This window comes from Labeo rohita, chromosome 17, assembly GCF_022985175.1.
Source record: "Labeo rohita strain BAU-BD-2019 chromosome 17, IGBB_LRoh.1.0, whole genome shotgun sequence".
NCBI lineage: Eukaryota > Metazoa > Chordata > Actinopteri > Cypriniformes > Cyprinidae > Labeo > Labeo rohita.
Window position 1 is genome coordinate 672,501 of NC_066885.1, and position 24,401 is coordinate 696,901.

The window sequence follows — 24,401 nt, forward strand, 5'->3', positions numbered from 1 at the left end:
TGAAGTTCTTAGCAATGCATACTACTAATCAAAAATTAAGTTTTGATATATTGACGGTAGCAAGTTTACAAAATATCTTCATGGAACATGATCTTTACTTAATATCCTAATGATTTTTGGCATAAAAAAAATTAATTGTCAGCTTTTGTGTGATGTTTCACACACTTGAAGAACATCAATATTATGTCTTCAGCACTTGATACTCACCAGATATCGCTCCGATGAGACGCTGACGAGTATGAGATCATCTCCGATACGCACTTTCTCCCCCTCTGATCTCTGTTTAGACGCGGGATGAATGGTCCACCAGCAGGCCTCACCTGAGGAACACAAACACACGGATCACGGTCACGTGCGGGTCTGTGATGTGTCAGACCGAATCTCGTCTCATGAAGGCACAGTTTCTCCTTCGGTCTGAACAATCACGCTTCACCTGTCGAGTCTTCCTGAAGTCCCACATCAAACGACAGTTTATCCGTCATGGAGCGTGACGTCTTCAAACAGGTCAGATACTGCAACAGAAAACATCACACTTTCACTCGACCTGCACAAAAACTAAATATGGAAGCTTGTTTCCGCTGCAGGATAAAAAAATTTAAAAAAAGAGAGACTTTCAGAATTCTGACAATTAAAAAAAAAAGAGAGATATAAACTCTTCTGTTGTAATTCTATTGTTTTGTTTCAGACGTAAAAATAAAAATTGGGAAAAAAAATGTTGACTTAACTCACAATTCTTACAGCTTTTTCTTGCAGTTTATATAATTTTTAACTCTGTAATTCTTAATTTTGAATTCCACAATTCTGCTTTCATAGATTTCAATTATTCATTTTAAATTCTCAATATTACATCTGATAATTCTTCATTTTGAATCTCATAAATCTTACGAGAATTTTAATTAGAAATCTCATCATTCTTATGTTGAAGTCTTGTTTTTTTTTTATAAATCTCATAATTCTTGCTGAAGTCTCAATTCTTTATATTAAATCTCATAAGTTTTTATTTTAAATCTAATTTTTAATTAGAAATCTTATAATTCTTGTGTTGAAATCTCATAATGCTTTATATTAAATCTCATTTCATAATTTTAAATCTCATAATTCTTATGTCGAAATCTCAATTCTATATTAAATTTTATAATTCATAATTTTAACTACTAATGTTTAATTAGAAATCTCAATTCTTACGTTGAAGTCTCATATTTTTGTTTATATTAAATCTCATAATTCTCGTTAAAATCTCACAATTCTTTATTTTAAATCTCGTAATTCCTAATTTTAAATCTACTTATTTTTAATTAGAAATCTTATAATTCTTATGTTGAAATCTCACAATTCTATATTAAATTTTACAATTCATAATTTTAACTCTACTAATTTTTTTTTATTTGAAATTTCATAATGCGATACATCTGCTATTATATTAAATCTCATCACTCTTTATTTTATATTAAATGTTATAATTCATAATTTTAACTTAAGATTTCTTGTTAAAATACCACAATTCTTTATTTTAAATCTCATAATTCTTCATTTTAAATCTACTAATTTTTAATTAGAAATCGTATAATTATGTTGAAATCTCACAATTCTTTATATTGAATGTCATCATTCTTCATTTTAAATCTCATAATTCTTGTTGAAATCTCACAATTCTTTATTTTAAATCTCATCATTATTTTAAAATCTCACAATTGTTAATATTAAATCTCATAATTCTTCATTTCAAATTTCATAATTCTTAATTTGAAAACTCACAGTTCTTCATTTTAAATCTAAAAACTCTGACTTCATATCACAGAACTGTGAGAAAAAAGTGACAAAGTATTTTTTTTTTTTTTTATCCAGTAGCAGTAACAAGTTTTCACATCAAACTGATCTGATGAAGGACGAAGGCTGACGAACCATCCTGCTGAAGGAGTGTCTGAGGAGAATGGCGTGGCCGTACAGTAACGTCCGGTGTCCTCCGCCCTGAGCCGCCTGCAGACACAACGATCACCGTCACTCCATCATCAAACACACAAATAATAACATAACACCGAGAATCACTCACCTTTCTGATGAACTGCTGTGGAGGCATGAAGAAACAACAGAAAAGAGCTTCAGACATTTGCTTTCGATAAACACTCATTCATCATTCGACAACAGACACACCATAGGCAATTAATATTAAACACATATCACACACAGCCCAAAAAAATTAAAAAAAAAATCTAATATATTTGCTAAAATGTTTCAAAATGTATTTACATAAATATATTTTCTACCAATAATTTTTGGCCATTTTTTTTAAAATATATATTAAAAATATTAATATTTTTAATTCTATTTATATTTAATTAATTAATATATAATAAATAACAATTTATATAATTATTTTAATATATACAATATATAAAATATATTCATATATTTTAATATATACACTGCAGCTCAAAAGTTTGGGATCAGTAAGACTTGTAATGTTTTTTTTTTTTAAAGAAAAGCTCATCAAGGCTGCATTTATTTGCTCAAAAAAACAGAAAAAAATTAGTAATATTGCAAAATGTTGTTACAATATAAAATAATGATTTTTATTTTAATATACTTTATAATTTATTCCCGTGATGCAAAGCTGAATTTCCTTCAGCTGTTACTCCAGTCTTAAGTGTCACATGATCCTTCAGAAATCATTCTAATATGCTGATTTATTATTAGAATTATCAATGCTGGAAACAGCTGTGCTGACAAATATTTTTTTGGAACCTGTGATTCTTCTTAATTCTAATAATAAATCAGCATATTAGAATGATGCATATCTGAAGGAAAATGTCACACTTAAGACTGGAGTAACAGCTGATGAAAATTCAGCTTTGCATCGCAGAAATAAATTATATTTTAAAATATATTAAAATAAAACCCATTATTTTATATTGTAACAACATTTTGCAATATCACTGCTAATATTACTGTTTATATTAAAAAAGTAATTAATTAATTATACATAATATATAAATATTAAATCTTATAAATATTTAAATATATTTTAAAGATATAAATATTTTTAAAATATAAATACTTTAAAGCATTTATTTTGCCCTCAAAATATTTAAATCCAAGAAAACATTTGAGTCACATTTGAAGCAAAATAAATCTAGAAAAAAGCCTAAATGGAGGCTACTGTAAGACTGGAAATGTATTTTCCTGCCTCTGAAATTCATTTTGAAATACATTTTGGTATGTGAAGGTTAAAACTAAATAAACGTTTAATTTCAAAAATATATTTTATTGAGCTTCATGGTTTACAATATATATATTTAGCACATATATTAAATATATTTTGCCCAGAATTTTTTTTTTTTGGCCGTATCTCAGCGATCCCTTTCAACCCTCCAGCGATGGCAAACGTGCTCCAGGAGACCGAAGGCAAAGATCAGAGCTGCCACGGGTCATCAGACTCACAGCAGCCAATGAGGAGACCTTTATGATCCACGGGGGGCAAAAGCAGCATCGTCTGGACCTTAAAGACGCCTGACCTTTAAACAAAAGCCCTGCGGCTTCAAACAGATCATGAAGAGACACTGACGACCTAAAGAATGATGATGCTGCTTAAAGAACTGCGCTACTAAACCACCCGTAAACTATCAACACCGAGAAATGTTACTTCATAAATTTACTTCATTAATTTACAAAATGTATACATTCATTTTCCAAACCACTTGTTTTTAAACTGGGTTAATTTAAACACCTACTTTGGCAACTGAGGCGGCAAAATATTAAATATAAAAGAAGTGCACGTCACTGCTCTTCACAGGTCAATGGCAGGTTAACCAAGAGAAGGTTTAACAGAGGTGAGACGCGTTGGTTTCAAACGGCCCGTCTGACCCTATTTCACATCAGACCGCCTCACGGAAACTCTGCTGAAAATGTTCTGGACGGGAGCTCGTCTGACAGCTTCATTTATTACTGAACACAGCAGATATTCTGACTAAACACATGAATTAGTGCTAGTTAAAAACACATGTAAAGTCCGTTTTATGCTACAATATTTATCGTTTGTGTGAGTTTGGTGTGTTTTTGTACTCACGTCATTGTTTTGTCCGGTTTTGGCGAGCATCTCCTGCAGCGCACGCACGGACAGCGACTGCTCCAGCACAAAACTACAGATGCACAGATCTGGAGGAACATACTGAAACACACAAACCAAATTAACATGTATTTATAAAGCACCTTAAAAAACACAGCGTGTACCAAAGTACTGTACAATTACATCAAAACAACAAAATACAAAAATCAAGATAATAATACAGCAAAAGCAAATAAAATGCAAAAATCAAGATAATAATACAGCAAAAGCAAATAAAATGCAATAAAATAAGATAAAACACAATAAAATACAAAGATAAAGATAATAAAAATACACCAAAAGCAAATAAAATAAAACACAATAAAATACAAAAATAAAGATAATAAAAATACAGCAAAAGCACATAAAATGCAATACAATACAAAGATAAAGATAATAATACAGCAAACCCAAATAAAATGCAAAAAATAAAACAATAAATAAAGATCCAGATAATAAAAAAACAGCAAAAGCAAAAACAAAATAAAAAGTAAAATAAAATACAAAGATAAAGATAATAATACAGCAAACCGAAATAAAATGCAAAAAAATAAAACAATAAAATACAAAGATCCAGAAAATAAAAAAACACAGCAAAAGCAAATGAAATGCAATAAAATAAAACAAAATACAAAGATCAACATATAAAAATACAGCAAACGCAAATAAAATGCAATAAAAATAAAAATAAATAAATAAAAATAAAACAATAAAATACAAAGATCAAGAAAATAAAAATACAACAAAAGACAATAAAATGCAATAAAATAAAACATAAAATAAAAAGATAAAGATAATAAAAAATATAGCAAATGCAAATAAAATGCAAAAAAATAACAAAACACTAAAATACAAAGATAAAGATAATAAAAATACAGCAAAACCAAACAAAATGCAATAAAATAAAACAATAAAACACCAAGATCAAGATAATAAAAATACTGCAAAAGTACATAAAATGCAATAAAATAACAAGATAATAATACAGCAAATGTAAATAAAATGCAATAAAATACCAAAATAATAAAATACAAAGATCAAAATAATTTTAAAAAACAAACGCGAATAAAATGCAATAAAACATAAAACAATAAAATACAACGGTCAAGATAATAAAAATACAGCAGAAACAAATGAAATGCAATAAAATAACATAAAACACAATAAAATACAAAGATAAAGATAATACACCATAAGAAAAAAATGCAATAAAAAAGCATAATAAAATACAAAGAAAAAGATAATACAGCAAACGCAAATAAAATGCAATAAAATAAAAAGATCAAAATAATAAAAACCCTGCAAAAGCAAATAAAATGCAATAAAATAAAACTCATAAATGCAAAGTCACACACACACACACAACACAAATGACACGTAAACTCTAGTTCAGCATCATAAACAGCACATTTTCATTTCACAGCCACTGAACACACAAAATGCAATGATGATTATGAAGACATAAAACTATTGTAAATATCACGTGTGTTTGATCTTTCATGCACCTCAAAGCCTGTGTTTTATTTCACTGTAGAAACTCCAGACAACAACAACAAAACATGACTGTGAAAATGTGTATTTTAAAACATGGAATAAGTGCAAGAGCCTCTGCACCCTCTGGAAGTAGTTCTGGACGCACACCGAGAATAAAAACTGGATGAATCTCCTAAAGTAAGCTCCATCTGCATGCGGCGTTCGCTCCGTTCTCCGTCTAATAACCTGGCATGCGGAAGCGTTCAGAGATCTTCATTTTCAGGTCAATACTAGAGTTCATTATGCAAAAGGAAACGGCTGTGAAATGAAAGTACGAGTGTGATTTAGTGGCGCTGCTCGTGCGTTCGGAGGAGGTTTGGGATCGAAGCCAAAGAGGCCAGAAGATCCCGCTGACAGTATGAGGTGAGCAAACGAGAAGATAAATGAAGCACGCGCGACAGCAGACTGGCCTCCTTTACTCAAGAACAGCAAACAAAAACTCAGGAAAGTGGATCACAATGTCCACCATAATCCAGGTCTGCTGGAAAAACTTTCTCACAGATTCAGCTCTTTGTTATTAGGACGCGACCTGCTCGAGAACGTCTGCTGAATGAACTTCAAGAGATTCTTACCAAGTCTGAACCTGTAAACTTACCAGGATTATACAATTATTATTCGGCATGTATTTCATAAGTGCATTTATTTATTTACTTATTTAAATTTTATTTTATTTTATTTATGCAACGATAGTGCCATATGACTTTTTGAATTTCATGGTGAATTTACGTTGTGTATTTAGATTTTTTTGGTAATCAAATAAAGGCCATACAAACATTATTTTGGTTTATATTTTATTAAAATGAAAAATAATTAAAAAAAAAAAAAATAAAAAATATTTTTGTTGCATCAAATGAAATAAATTTAAAGTACATTAAATATAAAACATGCACACATCAAACTTATAAAATATAAAAGAAAATAAAATAAATATATAAAAAACATTAATACATATTATATATTATAATATTTTAGTTATTTATTTTTATTTTTTGCTTTTGCTGTATCTTGATCTTTGTATTTTATTGTGTTTTATTGCATTGCATTTTTTGCTTTTGCTGTCTTATCTTTATCCTTGTATTTTATTGTTTTATTTTATTGTATTTTATATGCTTTTGATGTATTTTATTACATAAAATATAGTATTTTACACAACACAAATTCACCATGAAATTTAAAATCATATGCTACTATTATTGCAAAAATAAATAAATAAATAAATAAAGTACATAATCTAAAACAATTAAATAATATTTTTGTTGCATCAAATGAAATAAATTTAAAGTAAATTAAATATCAAACATACACAACAAACTTATAAAATATAAAAGAAAATAATAAAATATATAAAAACATTAATACATATTATATAATATTATAATATTTTAGTTATTATTTATTTTTATGTTTTGCTTTTGCTGTATTATTATCTTTATCCTTGTATTTTGTTTTATTTTATTGTATTTTATATGCTTTTGATGTATTTTTATTATCTTGATCTTTGTATTTTATTACATAAAATATTGTATTTTACACAACATAAATTCACCATGAAATTCAAAGTCATATGCCACTATTATTGCAAATATTGTAGATAACTCAAACTAATACAATTAAATAACATTTTTGCTGCATCAATTTAAATAAATTTAAAGTATATAACAAACTTATAAAATATAAAAAAAAATAACAGAATAAATATATAAAAACATTAATACATCATATTTTTATGCAAATAAAAAATAATAATAATTCTAAATATTAATTAAAAATGTTTAAGGCTCATAACATGAGGTCAAGCAGCTCTATGATACAAACAAGCCAGAGCTTCTACAATATCAATACATGTTGTTGTTAAATCAATATGACAAACGAGAGCAGCGCTGAACGACTGCAGACGTGACAGGAGCTGATGCGTCCAGACAGACGTCAATGAACACTGAAACAAACCTGAAGGGCTGAAATCTCACCAATGTGCTGCCAAGATCTTGAAATCAGACACATCCCAAGGCCCTTTGATTTCCATGTGGAAAACATTATTTGTTAAGGAATATTCAAACTAATTAACCTCTGTTAACCAGAACTCTGTTTGTCAAAAAAAAAAAAACAGAAAGGTTTTGTTTAATTTTCATTCTAATAAAACATAAATCAAAACAATATTTGTATGGGCTTCAGTTGATTACCAGAAAAATAAAAAACACAATTCATCATGAAATTTAAAGTTATATGGTACTATTATTGCAAAAATAAATAAATAAATAAATAAATAAATAAATAAATAAATGTAAAAAATGAAAAATGAAAAATTATTTTTTTTAGGAATCCAATTAATTTTAAATGTCATTTTTTTTAACATTTAATAAAATATAAATCAAAATAATGTTTGTATAGCCTTCATTTGATTACCAGAGAAATTCTAAAGACACAACATAAATTCATCAAGAAATTCAAAAAGTCATATGGCACTATTGCTGCAAAATAAATAAATAAATAAATAAAATTAAGAAATAATGTGGAAAAACATTTGAAATAGGACTCTTATATTAGCATTTTCACATGTCCATAAAAACATAAGGCCATGGTGCTGTAGTGTGGCACTGTTACAGTCTGTTTACCTTTGACCTCTTTTGTTTGACAGATAAGAGGACAAGGACCCGAGAGAAAGCAGACAGCGGTGGATGATGGATGATCACGTCAAATCAAGGGTTAGATCACTTTTAAGGTCACTTGAGTTTTTTTGTTTTGGAGCTGAAGCCTTCAAACAGCGCATCAGATGAAGACTGCAGATTACAGACTGCCAACAAATCTTTTAAGATAAAATCTAAATAAGTCTTTTTAAAATAAAAACAAACCAAAATAAAACAACCCAAAATAAAACACTTACAATTAATAAAAACTGAAAATTTTAATTTGAAATTAATACTTTTAAAATAATTTAAAAAAAAAAAAAAAATCAAAATAAAACAATTCATTAATTAGAAATGTATGTAAAATTAAAAGAAAATATTTTTTAAATAAAAACAAATCAAAATAAAACACTAATTATTAATTCATAAAAACATAAAATTAAAATGAATAAAAACAAAAAAATAAAACACTAACAGTAAATTCATAAAAATAAAACCTTTTAAAAAAAACAAAATAAAAGGGATAAAATAAATAATTTTAAAATAATTATCAAAATAAATACTTTTTTTTTTAAATAAAAACAAATCAAAATAAAACACTAATAATTAATTAAAAAATCTCTAATGAAAATAAATTAATTTTAAACAAAAACATTTAAATAAAACACTAATTATTCATTTATAAAAACATCAAATTAAAATAAATTTGAATAAAAACAAAAACACTAACAAATTTATTCAAAATAAAATGGATAATTCGTTCATAAAAATAAAAAACTAAAATAAATACATTAAATATATATCAAAATAAAACACTTACTGACAATTAATTAATAAAATATTTGATTTGTAATGTGACCATTAGTGAACAAAAGAGAATCATTAGAGTTAATGTGTTGCTACATTATTAAAATATTAACATAACTCTGTGGGACTTCAAGTGAGTATTTGGTGTTCAGAAAAGTTTGTGAATCCCTGTGTGCGGCTGCAGACGGTGCTGCAGGTGTATGTACATGCGTTTATGGTCTGACAGTCATGGATGATGAGCGAGTCCAGCTAAAGTGTTTTAAGCGCTCAGCTCATCAGGTGTGAAAGTGGATCATTAGTTTTCTTTCTCCCTGAGGAACGACGCCTCTCATAAGAATAGAAAACACACAATGAAGACAAAACGGCAGCGGGAGCGGCGATACATCATCTGCACCTCAGCTAATTACCATCACATCCGCCAGTCACTGCTGTGGGATCAGAACTAAACCTGGTGAGGACAGCAAGAGCTTACAGTACTCCTCATCACACGTCTTCATCCACAGCTCACGACGACAAACACGCAAGCAAAGATAAAGCACGCTCAAGTCAACGAGGAGTGATGTGGAAGAATCCAGTTAGTCACATCTACTGTATGAGCTCGATACAGAAACTCCACAACAACAACCAGAACTAGAACCACAACAACAACTATGATGATAACTACAGTCAGAGCTATGATAACTATAACAACACCTATAATAATAACGGCAACTATAAATGATAACCACAACGGTATAAAGGAAACTATAATAGCTACAACAAGAAATACAATGCTGTCCACTAACTATGATAACTATACTATAACGATAACTATATCTACAACTATAATGATGACATTAACAATAACAACAACAACTACGACTATAACCATGACAATAACTATAACGACAAATGTAACAACTTTAACGACAACTATTACGATAACCATGACTATAACAATAACCACAATAACTGTAATGATAAATGTAATGACTATGACAACTATAATGACAGTTTCAACGATAAAACGATAACCACAGCGACAATTATGTTAACCATGACAATAACTATAATGATTAAACAACTTTAACGACAACTATTACGATATCTATGATAACCACAATGACAACTATAACCATGACAATAACTATAACGATTAATGTAACAACTTTAACGACAACTATTACAATAACTACAACAATAACCACAACAACTATAACCATGACAATAACTATAACATGACAATAACTAACTACAATAACTATAATGATAAATGTAATAACTACGACAACTATAACGACAGTTTCAACAATAACGAAAACTATTACAATAACTACAACGATAACCACACTGACAACTGTAACCATGACAATAACTATAACAATAACTGTATTACCATAACTACAGATAAATGTAATATCTATGACGATAAATGTAATATCTATGACAACTATAACGTTAACTTTAACGATAACAGCGACAATGATAACTAACGATAAATATAACAACTTTCATGTCAACTATTATGATATCTACAATAAGCACAACGACAACTGTAACATGACAATAACTATAATAATTAATGTAACAACTTTAACGACAACTATTACGATACCTACAACAATAACCACAACAACTATAACCATGACAATAACTATAACATGACAATAACTAACTACAATAACTATAATGATAAATGTAATAACTACGACAACTATAAAGACACTTTCAACGATAACCACAGCAACAATTATGTTAACCATGACAATAACTATAACGATAAATGTAACAACTTTGCCGACAACTATTACGATAACCATGACTATAACTATAACAATAACCACAATAACTGTAACGATAAATGTAATAACTGTGACAACTATAACGAGTTTCAACGGTAACCACAGTGACAATTATGTTAACCATGACAATAACTATAACAATTAAACAATTTTAACAACAACTATTATGAGATCTACGATAACCACAACGACAACTATAACCATGACAATAACTATAACAATAACTGTAACGATAAATGTAATATCTATGACAACTATAACGTTAACTTTAACGATAACAGCGACAATGATAACTAACGATAAATATAACAACTTTCATGACAACTATTATGATATCTACAATAAGCACAACGACAACTGTAACATGACAATAACTATAATAATTAATGTAACAACTTTAACGACAACTATTACGATACCTACAACAATAACCACAACAACTATAACCATGACAATAACTATAACATGACAATAACTAACTACAATAACTATAATGATAAATGTAATAACTACGACAACTATAAAGACACTTTCAACGATAACCACAGCAACAATTATGTTAACCATGACAATAACTATAACGATAAATGTAACAACTTTGCCGACAACTATTACGATAACCATGACTATAACTATAACAATAACCACAATAACTGTAACGATAAATGTAATAACTGTGACAACTATAACGAGTTTCAACGGTAACCACAGTGACAATTATGTTAACCATGACAATAACTATAACAATTAAACAATTTTAACAACAACTATTATGAGATCTACGATAACCACAACGACAACTATAACCATGACAATAACTATAACGATTAATGTAACAACTTTAACGAAAACTATTACAATAACTACAACAATAACCACACTGACAACTGTAACCATGACAATAACTATAACAATAACTGTAACGGTAAATGTAATATCTAAGACAACTATAACTTTAACTTTAACGATAACCACGGCGACAATTATAATAACTAACGATAAATATAACAACTTTAATGAAAACTATTACGATAACTACAACAATAACCACAACTATAATCATGACAGTAACTATAACATGACAATAACTAACTACAATAACTATAATGATAAATGTAATAACTATGACAACTATAACGACAGTTTCAACGATAACCACAGCGACAATTATGTTTACCATGACAATAACTATAACAACAAATGTAACAACTTTAACGACAACCATTACAATAACTACAACGATAACCACAACAACTAGAACCATGAGAATAATTATAACAATAACTACAATAACTATAATGATAAATGTAATAACTATGACAACTATAACGACAGTTTCAACAATAACCACAGCGACAATTATGTTTACCATGACAATAACTATAACAACAAATGTAACAACTTTAACGACAACCATTACAATAACTACAACGATAACCACAACAACTAGAACCATGAGAATAATTATAACAATAACTACAATAACTATAATGATAAATGTAATAACTATGACAACTATAACGACAACTTCAACGGTAACCACAGCAACAATTATGATAACCATGACAATAACTATAACGATAAATGTAACAACTTTAATGACAACTATTACGAGATCTATGATAACCACAATGACAATTATAACCATGACAATAACAATAACGATTAATGTTACAACTTTAACGACAACTATTATAGTAACTACAACAATAACCACGACAACTGAAACCATGACAATAACTATAACAATAACTACAATAACTGTAACGATAAATGTAACAACTTCAATAACATCCATTACAATATCTACAATAACCACAACAACCATAAACATGACAACTTTAACGACAACTATTATGATAACTACGATAACCACAACAACGACAATAACCACAATAACTATAGCGATAAATGTAATAACTGACAACTATAACGACAACTTTAACGATAACCGCAGTGACAATTATGATAACCATGACAACAGCTATAACAATAACCAGAATAACTATAACAAGAACTGTTATGATAATTATAATGACAACTAAAATACTACAATGATAAATGTAATATAACATAACAACTATTATGATAACTACAATGATAATCACAATGGCAACTATTATAACTATGACGATAACTATAACAAACGTAATAACTACAACGACAACCATAATGATAACTATTAACTACAACAACAGTTTAATGATAACTATGACAGTAACTTTTACAATAACCACAACAACTATTATGATAACCACAACAACAACTACGATAACTATGACAATAACTATAACCATAATAACTAGAATGATATATGTAATAACTATAACTACAGTGATAACCAAAATGAGAATAAGCATAATGGTAACCACAATATTTACAACTTTAACTTTAATGATAACTTCAACAATCACAACAATAACCAAAAAGTTAACCATAATGATAAGTATAACAATAACTATTACAATAGCTATGATAACTGTAACAATAACCACAACAATGACCATAACAATAACTATATCAGCATCCACACCAGCAGATGATATTTTGTTCTGTTTATTATAAGTGCTGCGGTTTTGTCGTCTGTCGCTTTAAATGCCTGAGCTTTTTAAAGTTGGTAGATTCTGATTGGCTGTTAGTGTTTTTATTGTTCGTCAAATGGAAGAAATCCATTGATTCTAGTGACATTATAGTTGTGCTGTGGACTCACTATTCTCTTAGAGCGACTATTAAACTGTATGGTTATAGATACGGTTATAGTTATCATCTATGGTGTGAACAGGCCTTAACAAAGAGCTCAGGTTGATTAAATCAGAGGATTCATGAGCAATAAAACGCTCATAACCTCTCAAACCAGAGAAAGATGATGAGAGCAGGCTGTGAGACTCATTTACACAATTAAAAGCAAACAGCAGCTCTATAAATACACCTGACACAAACACACAGAATGACAAACACACTTCAGATATGAATGCCGATGTGTATAATGATGCTGCATCTACTGACACAGTGATGTTTCTCAGAACACTCAAAGCTGTGTGAAAGCAGCCTGAAGATATGATTTCTTATGTAATGATGATTTTACTCACCTTGGCCTCTGATGTGGGCTCCAGGTAACACAGGCGGTTCCCCAAACCCTCAGCGCTCAGACAGAACTTGCGGTTCTCCTTCTGAATGCAGGCCACACACTGCAGAACCACCTCATCGTCCTGACGAAAACAAACGTGGTCAGATTAGTTATTAAGTTTGAAGCAGTATCAAATGTTTTGTTGTCACAGTACTGAAGTAAATGACAAAAATAGGTTAAAATAAACTCATTTCTAAAATGCATTACAAAAACACACACATAAATGTATACAGACACATTCAATAACTGAAACATGATCAAATGTTCAGCAGTTTCACAATCTGCATTAGTCCATATGGAAGCACAGATTGAGTGTGTGTGTGTGTGTGTGTGTGTGTGTGTGTTTCTCTCTGGTGAATGTGCTGATGTTGTGAAGTGCCGCAGCACAATATCCAGATGCTTCATTTAATCAGAGGAAGTTCTGCAGCATCACACCGCCTGCTTTATTAAATATAAACCGCTGATTGACAACTGCATTGTGCTGCACTGACACATCACTGAGGGTCAAAGGTCAACGGATAACACACCTTCCTTTGCCAATGAGTTAATGAAGATTAGAATGACAGCACTGGGGTTAATTAATCAAAGAGGGGTTATGCAGATCTGCATGTTTACAGAGTGTTTACAGTCACGTCTCATTTCATCTTATTTTTATACAGTATAAGCAATTCGATTTAAAAAAATAAGAAAGTTATCAATTTAAAGTAGAAATACTATGTAATTCCTATAAAATGAACAGGAAAAAAACAGAAAAATTTAGACTGAATTAAAGTTAAAGAAATAAAACGAACAATAACACTGAAAATAAAATAATTAAAAGTAGAAATGTATTATTTTAAATGTAATATTTAATTAATTAATTAAATTTTTATAAATATTTAAAATGTAGTTTATTTTAAGTTTATTTTAGTTAGTTGGCAAGGCAGCATTTCAAGTTTTTCCATCTAATATTTTTATTTACTTATTTAAGTTTTTAAATTAAAGTTCCACAACTTAATTAAATTAACAATTAACAGTACACATTTATACATGCACTTTACAGACACTATGATGTATTCAATTATTAAAATCTGTACATACATTAGTTGAAATAAATAAATATTTCCACTGGTAAATTAGTAGTGTTGCTAACGTTACCTAAAACGTAACTTTTTTTTTTAGTAACTGAAAGATTAAATAAAAATAAAATAGAAATATTAGATGGAAAAACTTACACAAAAATGAGAAACATTGCTTTGTCAACTAGTATAAATAAGTTTAAGGTCAGAAAATTAATTAAATAAAATCAAAACAATTATGAAAGTATTAATTCAAACTAGTGCTGGGCAATGTTTAATCACGAAAATAAAAGTTTCATGTATATAATATATGTGTGTGCACTGTGTATATTTATTATGTATATATAAATACATACACATGCATGTATTTAAGAAAAATATATTATATTTTTAAATATATGTAAATATATTTATATATAATATAAATTATATGAATATAAATATATACATGTAAAAAAAATTGTAAAAATATACATGCATGTGTGTGTCTTCATATATCCACACAATAAACATACACAGTACACACACAAATATTATGCACACAAAAACTTTTTTGAATCATTGCCCAACACTAATTCAAATAAAAATCTGTTTTTGCATGTTTATGAAAAGTGTGGTGGCAGCAACTAGATAAACTCACCTCATATTGAGGCTATAACAAACATTTATAAACATTAGAGCTAAAATTATAACAATATTACTTCACTACTGTATTCGCAATTCCATTTGGATTACGCATGTAATGACCAGAAGAGATGAAATCCAGATCATAAAAAACGATCATAAATATAATGATCGGGGTGTGTTCCTGTGTCTGCGGATCTAAGCTCAACTCCCAAAGAGAAAACGGCTCATTTTCTGACCATTTGTGGTGATTGATGGAGCTGTGGATGTTCTGAGGTCCTGCTGAAGTGAAGCGTGACTCACACACTTCAGACGGACCGGACGAGAATATTTCCTGTGACTCAGATCAGCTAATAACGCTCAACACCGCTTACAATCACCACAACACACTCATCGCTAGTGTAACATCCGTTTAACATCCCAGCCTGCCTCAAACAGCTCTGGAGATCAGAGCCAAACCGCCTGGGATCAGCACAGAGACGCTTACATCCGATCTGTTCAGAGAAACGACTGCGAACGCCACACTACACATGATTCTCCTCCTAATACTCTGACAAAGACCTATTATCTGTGCAATTAAATTATCAAAGATCATTTACTGGAAGCGAATTTGAACGCAAAATATTTTTTTAAAAAGTAACATTTAGGCCTACATTTAGGATTTATGTATTTAAATTGCATATAAAACTTATATGCATTTGGACACATGCATTTTAACATGAACTAATACACTTGATGTGATCATATTTGCCAGTCATGCATCACTGAAACTGGCCAGATTTCATTAATAGTGCTAAAAATACACAAAGTTTAAAAAAAAAAAAAAAATTAAAAAGCTAATTGCGACTTTTTCCACACAATTCTGATTTTTTTTTTGCAGTTGCGAATTTGTCTCACAATTTTACATTTTCATCTCAGAATTGCAACTTCATAATCACACACTTCAAACTTTATATCACTCAATTTGGATTTTACATCGCTCAATTCAGAATTTATATCATGCAAATCAGACTTTATCACACAGTTCTTACCTTTTTTGTCTTAAAATTGCGAGGAAAAAGTCTGAATTATGAGAAGTCGCAATTAGGTTTTTTTTCATTTAACAAAAATGTGCTTCTATAGATTTATGCTGATTCTAACCTATTTAAATACATGTATTCTAAAAATATAAAGAATTTAAATAATATCAAATAGATGCAAATAGTTCATAATAAACTACGACAACAAAGACTTATCTGTGCAATTAAATTATCAAAGATTATTTACTGGAAGTGAATTCATTGCATATAAAAATGACATGCATTTAAACAAACTAATAAATTGATGTGATCATATTTGTCAGTCATGCATCAATGAAATCAGGTTTCTGTAATAGTACTAACAAACTGAATGTTTCAAATACACAATAACCAGCCAATATAATTAGCATAAATCAATCCAATTTCTTTCCAGCTTACACTTTAATTAACTGAACATTGCTTGTTAAATGGACATTTAATTGTGTGCACAATGAATAGATTTAGAGTATATGAAGCCTGCTTCTACTACATGGAATTAAAAAAAAACTTTAAAAGCTAATTGCAACTTTATTCCTCACAGTTCTGATTTTTCATCATAGAACTGCAACTTAATATCTACCAATTCAGACTCCATATCACACAACTTGTACTTTATATTGCTTTTGAATTTTACTTTGCACATTTCAGAACTTATATCATGCAAAAAAAAAAATTCTTAAAATTGCGAGGAAAAAGTTTTTTATTCCATATTGAAAATGTGCTTCCATAGATTTATGCCGATTCTAACCTATTTAAATACATGCATTCTGAAAATATAATTATTTGAATAATGTCAAATAGATGCAAATAGTTCAGAATAAACTACAGGATGATTTTTTTTCTTTTTTTTTAATGTTTGACTGACAAATGTGCATCAGGTTTATTAGTTTATGCTACAACAGCATAATCCAAATGCATGGAGATTTTATAAGCAATTCAAATCCATAAATCTTAAACATTAGTTTGAGTGCTGCTCAAACATCAGAGAATGAGTCAGAATGACGTCCGCTGGGCTGTGATGAGACTGAAGTCACCGTGAGCTTTTAAAGGCCCACATTAGGAAACAAACACAAGTTTAAGAGTGGGACTATTACGAACATAATGGTTCATTTACAGACCAAATAAAAGTCAAACTGCTGCTACGCGCTGCATATTTAACATCATCCATCCGGAGATGATCCAGAGTTTAGATGAATCACTTCTGCTTGTTTTATTCTCAATTATAAGTCACTTTGGGCAAAAGCGTCTGCTAAACGAATAAATAAAGAAATGCAAATGAAATACAGCCAGAGGATCATATTCATGCTTCAATAGACAGTAAAACAAATGAGAACTACATCAGTGCATCGGCAGCAAACGTCTGTCAGGAGAATCCGGGTCACTCCCCAAAGGACAGAGGAATCGCTAACCAGACACATTTATATTTATGGATTTGGCAGATGATTTTACACTGTTTGAGCCAGAGGATCTCCTTAATGTTTCTACAGTAATGAGGATGCTTGTATTTTAATTTATTGGCACATCAGCTATTTTACGGTAAATATTCAACACTGTATAAAATCAACTTAGAAAAAGCTTAATATTTTTTCAAATATATCATTTAAATATGCACTTAATAAACTATTTGTTATTTATATATAATTTTATATATAATTTATTTTTAATTTTATATTATATATATATATATATATATATATATATATATATATATATATATATATATATATATATATATATATATATATATATCAGGGCTGAACGATATTCTCTTTTCACATCGACATCGCGATGTGCGCGTGAGCGATAGTCACATCGCCGGAACATACGATGTGAAGGGTAGAAGCCCATGGTGTATTGAGAGAACGGTAGCACAAAGTAAACACGAGTTTGTTGTATAGCTTGTTGCTGGGGTGACACGCACGTTCCGCGTGCCGGCACAGTGATTGGTTCGCTGTGCCGCTGCTCACCGCTCACCGCTCACAGCCAACATTCACTGCTAAAAATGCGCGACGAAGAGGATCCGCCGCAAAAAAGTGATTTCGTACCAAAAAGAAAGTCGAAATCATCTATTTGGGACTATTTCGGCTACAAAAAGGAGGATGTTGACCAAAATGAGGTACTTTGTATGGAGTGTCATAAAGTTGTGGCCACAAAACATGGAAACACAACCAATTTGTCTGATCACTTAAAACGGCACCACAAAGAAAAGTTGACTTAAAAACAAAAGATTGTGAACCAAAATGCTTATAAGTTGTTTTATAAAAAAAATATATTTAAGTTATGTTATGAACCAATCAGGGGGGTTGGTGTTGTAAAGCTGCTGTTTAAATGTGTTCAGCTTTTCTGTTTACAGGAATATTTTCTCTAATCTGTTTATAAGATTTAATACAAAATATATTAAAGTTTTATTTCATTTTGTTTATTTCATATATTTAGCCATGATTATGATGACCAACACCAACACTGTTTTACTTTGGCTAAGAAAAGTTGACTTAAAAGATTGTGAACCAAAATGCTTATAAGTTGTTTTATAAAAAAATATATTTAAGTTATATTGTTGTAAACCAACCAGGGGGGTTGGTGTAAAGCTGCTGTTTTATTTAAAAATGTGTTCTGCTTTTGTGTTTACAGAAATGTTCTAATTTTGGAATAAAATATTAAGTGACCTTTTTGTCACTTGTAATGAAGCTTGCTTATTAGTGAAATTATTAATATGCAATTATTGGTAATTATTGACTTTAGCTTGGATTGATGGCTCTCAATATCGCAATATATATCGTTTGGAAAAAATATCGCAATGTAATTTTTTTCCAATATCGTGCAGCCCTAATATATATATATACATACATATATATATATATATATATAATAAATATTAATTGTATAATTTATATATAATTGAATTTGCACATTGTTTTATATCAACTTTTTAATAAAATAATTAAAAATATAATTACTCCAATTTGTTTTGGATATTTTAAACTTAACTTCTATGAATAATGTTTTTAATAGTTTTAGTTTATATTGAGATGAAGTAAAAATTACTAACTAGAAATAAAAATAAATAAAATGTAAAATAAAAATAAATTCAACCTAAAAAAAAAAAAAAAAATTAAAAATGACAAAAGCATGTTACAAAATTAAACTTTTTTTGGAAATTGAAACAAAACTAGCAGTAATAAAAGTAAATAAACACTGAAATAAACTAATTTAGTAAACTAATTTTTTTAAAATTTAAACAAAAACAGCAACAATAAAAATATAGAAATTAGGGCTAGGTGATATGGACCAAAAAAAATAAAAAATTTCATATCAGCTGATATTGATAATTATGATAAATGTCAAATTTTTATTTCTTTCAAGTTTAAAGCCAGATTTTTGCCCCAATGTGAAAGTTGTAAAAACCAGACGGTTCATTATTTTAAACTAAAAATAATATGCAAAAAAAAAAAATCTTAGTTTTCTTAGTTAGGATGCAGATGTAGACTTGTGTTCATTATTAAAATCAGTAATATCGGTAAAAACCTTTGGTCTTTTTAAAAATTAACCTTTGGTCTAGTTTAAATTGAGATGAAAAAAAAAAAAGACAAAAGCAGGTTACAAAATTACACTTTTTTTGTAAATTTAAACGAAAACAGCAATAATAAAATTATTTAAATTAGGGCTAGGTGATATAGAAAAAAAGACTTTTTTTTTTTCACATCAGTTAATATCGATGATCGTCACAAAAAAATGTCAAAATTTTATTTTTTTCAAGTTTAAAGGCAGATTTTTGCTTGTAAAAAACAGACAGTTAATTGTTTTAAACAACAAATAATACGAATAATAATAATAATTTCTTAATTTTTACATGTTCTAATGAGTAATATTGCAAATCAAGAAAATAAAAAAAATCCCCCCCCCCTCCCAAAAAAAGACAAAAGTTTGTTATAAAATTACATTTTTGAAATATTGACATAACACTAAAAAAACACTGCAGGCGCACTACAAATCATAAAAACACAACAGCGTAGACTAAAAGACTGTCTTTGGAATAGTAAGTCTCTATATTGGCTAATCAAACCACATATTGATTAACTGATATTGTCAATCCAGCCCTAATAAACACACACACACACACATTTGTTTTTGTGAATTGTGGGGACTTTCCATAGATTTCTATAGATTTTATACTGACCGAACGATATTGTCTATCCCCTAACCCAACCCTAACCCTAAACCTAGCCCTCACAGAAAACATGTTTGCATCGCCAGTGCAGGCCAGTCCCCACAATGTCAAAAATTTCAGGTTTTACTATCCTTGTGGGGACATTTGGTCCCCACAATGTAGCAAGAACAAGTACACACACACACACACAGGTCCTGATGAAGAGGTTTACAGAGAGCAGCACGTCTCTCTCTCTCTCTGAATCACTGCGTCTGCATTTATCCCTGACTGTAAACGCACATGCTGACGGAGGCCAGGACGCCGCTGCGCTTCGCTTTCATTAAACACACTGCTGACCGCACAAATGTCTCACAGACGACACACGCGCACTCTGATTGAACCCGCGACGAGTCCCAGGAGCACCAGAAACGCTGCACTGACAGCGGAGCACCAGATCTCTATAAAGCACCGCACAAGCATCGTTTAGAGGGCAGAGTGGACCTGAAGATCCGTTTCAAAGGTGTTTGTCAGTCGCAGGTAGAGCAGCAGGTTTGTGTCGGCGTGTGCCAGCATTCCCGCGCCAACAGTCTGTTCCTGGTGTGAGACGCGCTCAATTCAGCAGACTAAACACAGACAAATGACCGTCTGAAGAGACCAAAACACACACACAATCCAGTCATAACACCGAATCTGGATGATTCAATCAAAAGTAAGACTGTACAATGAATCAAATGGAGATACGCAGTAGTGTATGAATATTACAGCACAAAAACTGCTATGTAAATATGAAATCTGCATCTAAACATTCAGCTTAACTTTAAGAAATTATAACAAATACATTACAACTGCACAGTACAGTGTACTTTAAGTAATAATAATAGTATTATTAATAATAAATAAAATAATAATGATGATGATGATAAATCATAAATCATAAATTATTTATTTATTTATTTATTACTAATCATAAATTATTATTATTATTATTATTATTAACCTCTGAAACAGGTTTACTGTTTTTTTTTTTTTTTTTTTACTGTTTTTGTTTACTGTTTAGGTTCTTTGTTTGTTTGTTTTTTCAGTTTAAACAGGCTCTATTATTGAAAATAATAAACAAATTATTAAATTAAAGCACTATGAATTCAATTGAGTATACATGCTTATTGATTATTAAAATTTAATTAAACCATTAAAACAAACAATCTAGAAAAATTTTAACACTGAATTATAAAAAATTGTATTCAATTATTAAAAATGGAATGTGCAAAAATTAAATGGCAAACAATAAATAAATTAGATTTCATAAAATGTAATTTTTGTTCAACTTTAGTATTAGAGTTTTACGATTTCAACAGACAAAACAAAATCCAGAAAAATGAAATGCCAAAAAATGTTTGCCAAAAAAAGTAAATTTTCATTTGATGACATTTTTGGATATTATTAATTTAAAAACAAATTATGTTTTATTCCATTTTCAGTTAATTCCAACCAACAATAAATGTGTACTAAATCATTAATCTAAGTAAAAAAATTAAAAAAGAAAAGACAACAAAAAAGAAATAAAACATTTCTTAGGGCTCGAACATTGAAAATGTTTTAAAAAAGTATTAAAACAAGGTTCTATAAATTCAATTAAGCAGACATGCTTTTTGATTATTAATATTTTGTGAAACAATTAAAACACAATCCAGAAAAAATTAAACTGAAAACACTGGCAAAATCTTAAAAAAAAAATTGAATTTCTGGGATAAATAATAAATAAATTGATAAATTAATAAATAAACAAACGGTTAGTTAAAGTTTCATGATTTTAATTGATAAGATTTTTTTTTTGATTATTAAAATCTAATTAATCTACTAAAATCCAATTAAAATATAATCCAGAAAAATAGAAATAAAACTGATTTCATAGGTCCCCAAAATTGCATTTAGATAAATAAATAAATAAATAAATAAATAAATAAAGTAAATAAATAAATAAATAAATTATTAAATAAATAAATAATGGCTAGTTAAAGTTTTATGAATTCAATTTATTAGACATGTTTTTTTTTATTATTAAAATGTAATTAAATCATTTAAATCGAATTAAAATATAATCCAGAAAAATAGGAATAAAAACTAATTTTATAGGGCCCTAAAATTGTATTTATATACACAAATAAATTAATTATATATAAACTAAATTATTATATATAAATACAATTTTTTGGTTTAACACACTGTTATTAAATGGAAATTTCATAATTTCAGTTAATTAGACATGCTTTTTACATTCCCAAAATTAACCAATAAAGCAAAATCCAGAAATGTAAAAAATTAAAACAGGAAAAAATAAAATGGATTTCATGGGGCTGTAAGCACTGAGAGAACTATAGACGTCCTACATGACAATGAATAAAAGCATCTGCTCAATGAATAAGTGTATATTTATTTGGGGAAGGAGTTTGTGTTAATGCTTCACATCTGATAAAACGTTCACTGGACGGGTTTTAATTCAGTTCTGACTGAGAGACGCTCCACATCTGATGAAGTTTAAATGAAAGATGAATACAGCGGCCCAACAAGGAACGAGACGCTTCCTCTCCTGCTTTATTCCACACTGATCACACTAAACACAGCAAAGATGTGCTGGAGAAGATCAGCAGACTCCAGCGAATCCACTCCGTACGGCTCTCGTTATCCGCGTCTCTCTGTCTGCGGGAGATTCTGACTCACAGCGGCTCTACAAGAGCCACGTTTCTGTGGAAACTGAGACTTTAAATGTCAGCAGTGGAAGAGATCAGCTGCTGCTGCTGCATTACGGGATTATTTCAGCTCCACGGGCGCTCAAAAACAGCAAGGTAATGACTAGAAATCATCAAAAAAAAGACACTACATCATCATTTCAGACGCCATTTGATGAGCATCTTTTAAAATTAATTACACATGCTTTGTAATTGCTCAAATTTCATTTAACAGTTAAAACAATCCAGAAAAATTAAAGCAGAAAACAGAATTTATGGTTCAAAAAACCATTATTAAATGTAATTTGTTTAATAAATTGTTGTTTAATTGTATACATTTAATGTTTTATTTCAAATTTTCATTTGATGACATTTTAGGATATTAATTAAATTAATAAATTTGTACCAAATCAATCAATCCAAATAATAATAAACCAAAAAAAAAGACCACAGAAAAAAAAATTAAACATTTCTTGGGGCGCTGTTATTGTAAAATAATTAACAAAATATTCAATTAAAGTTTTATGAATAGACATTCACTTGTTGATTATTAAAATGTAATTAAACCATTAAAACAATCCAGAAAAAATGAAACAGAAAAAACAAAACATTTTATTTGGCCCTAAAAATGTAATGTTTGATAAACTCTGGATTTTTGTTAAATTGTATACATCTCAATTTTTATAAATTAGATACAATTTTTATTACCAAAATTTAATTTAACCATTAAAGAAAAAATAAAACTGAAAAAAAAAAAGATTTTCTACAAGATATAAATCAATAAATTATTGTAAAATGAGAAAAAAAGACTTTA

The 24,401-nt window shown here is 29.0% G+C and overlaps 1 protein-coding gene across 4 annotated transcripts in view; it reads right to left on the reverse strand.

The window, feature by feature from the left end:
* LOC127180108 (ryanodine receptor 3) overlaps nt 1-24,401 on the reverse strand; it is a 176,289-nt gene that overhangs the window by 141,142 nt on the left and 10,746 nt on the right. For 3 of the 4 annotated variants that reach the window (XM_051134056.1, XM_051134055.1, XM_051134053.1), the window contains exons 2-7: nt 13,937-14,056; nt 4,064-4,165; nt 2,051-2,065; nt 1,903-1,977; nt 434-512; nt 208-320 (exon numbers count right to left, since the gene is read on the reverse strand). In XM_051134056.1, coding sequence (XP_050990013.1) covers nt 208-320; nt 434-512; nt 1,903-1,977; nt 2,051-2,065; nt 4,064-4,165; nt 13,937-14,056 — 504 coding nt within the window. The remainder of the gene's footprint in view (nt 1-207; nt 321-433; nt 513-1,902; nt 1,978-2,050; nt 2,066-4,063; nt 4,166-13,936; nt 14,057-24,401) is intronic. The other variant, XM_051134057.1, reaches the window with a different exon arrangement.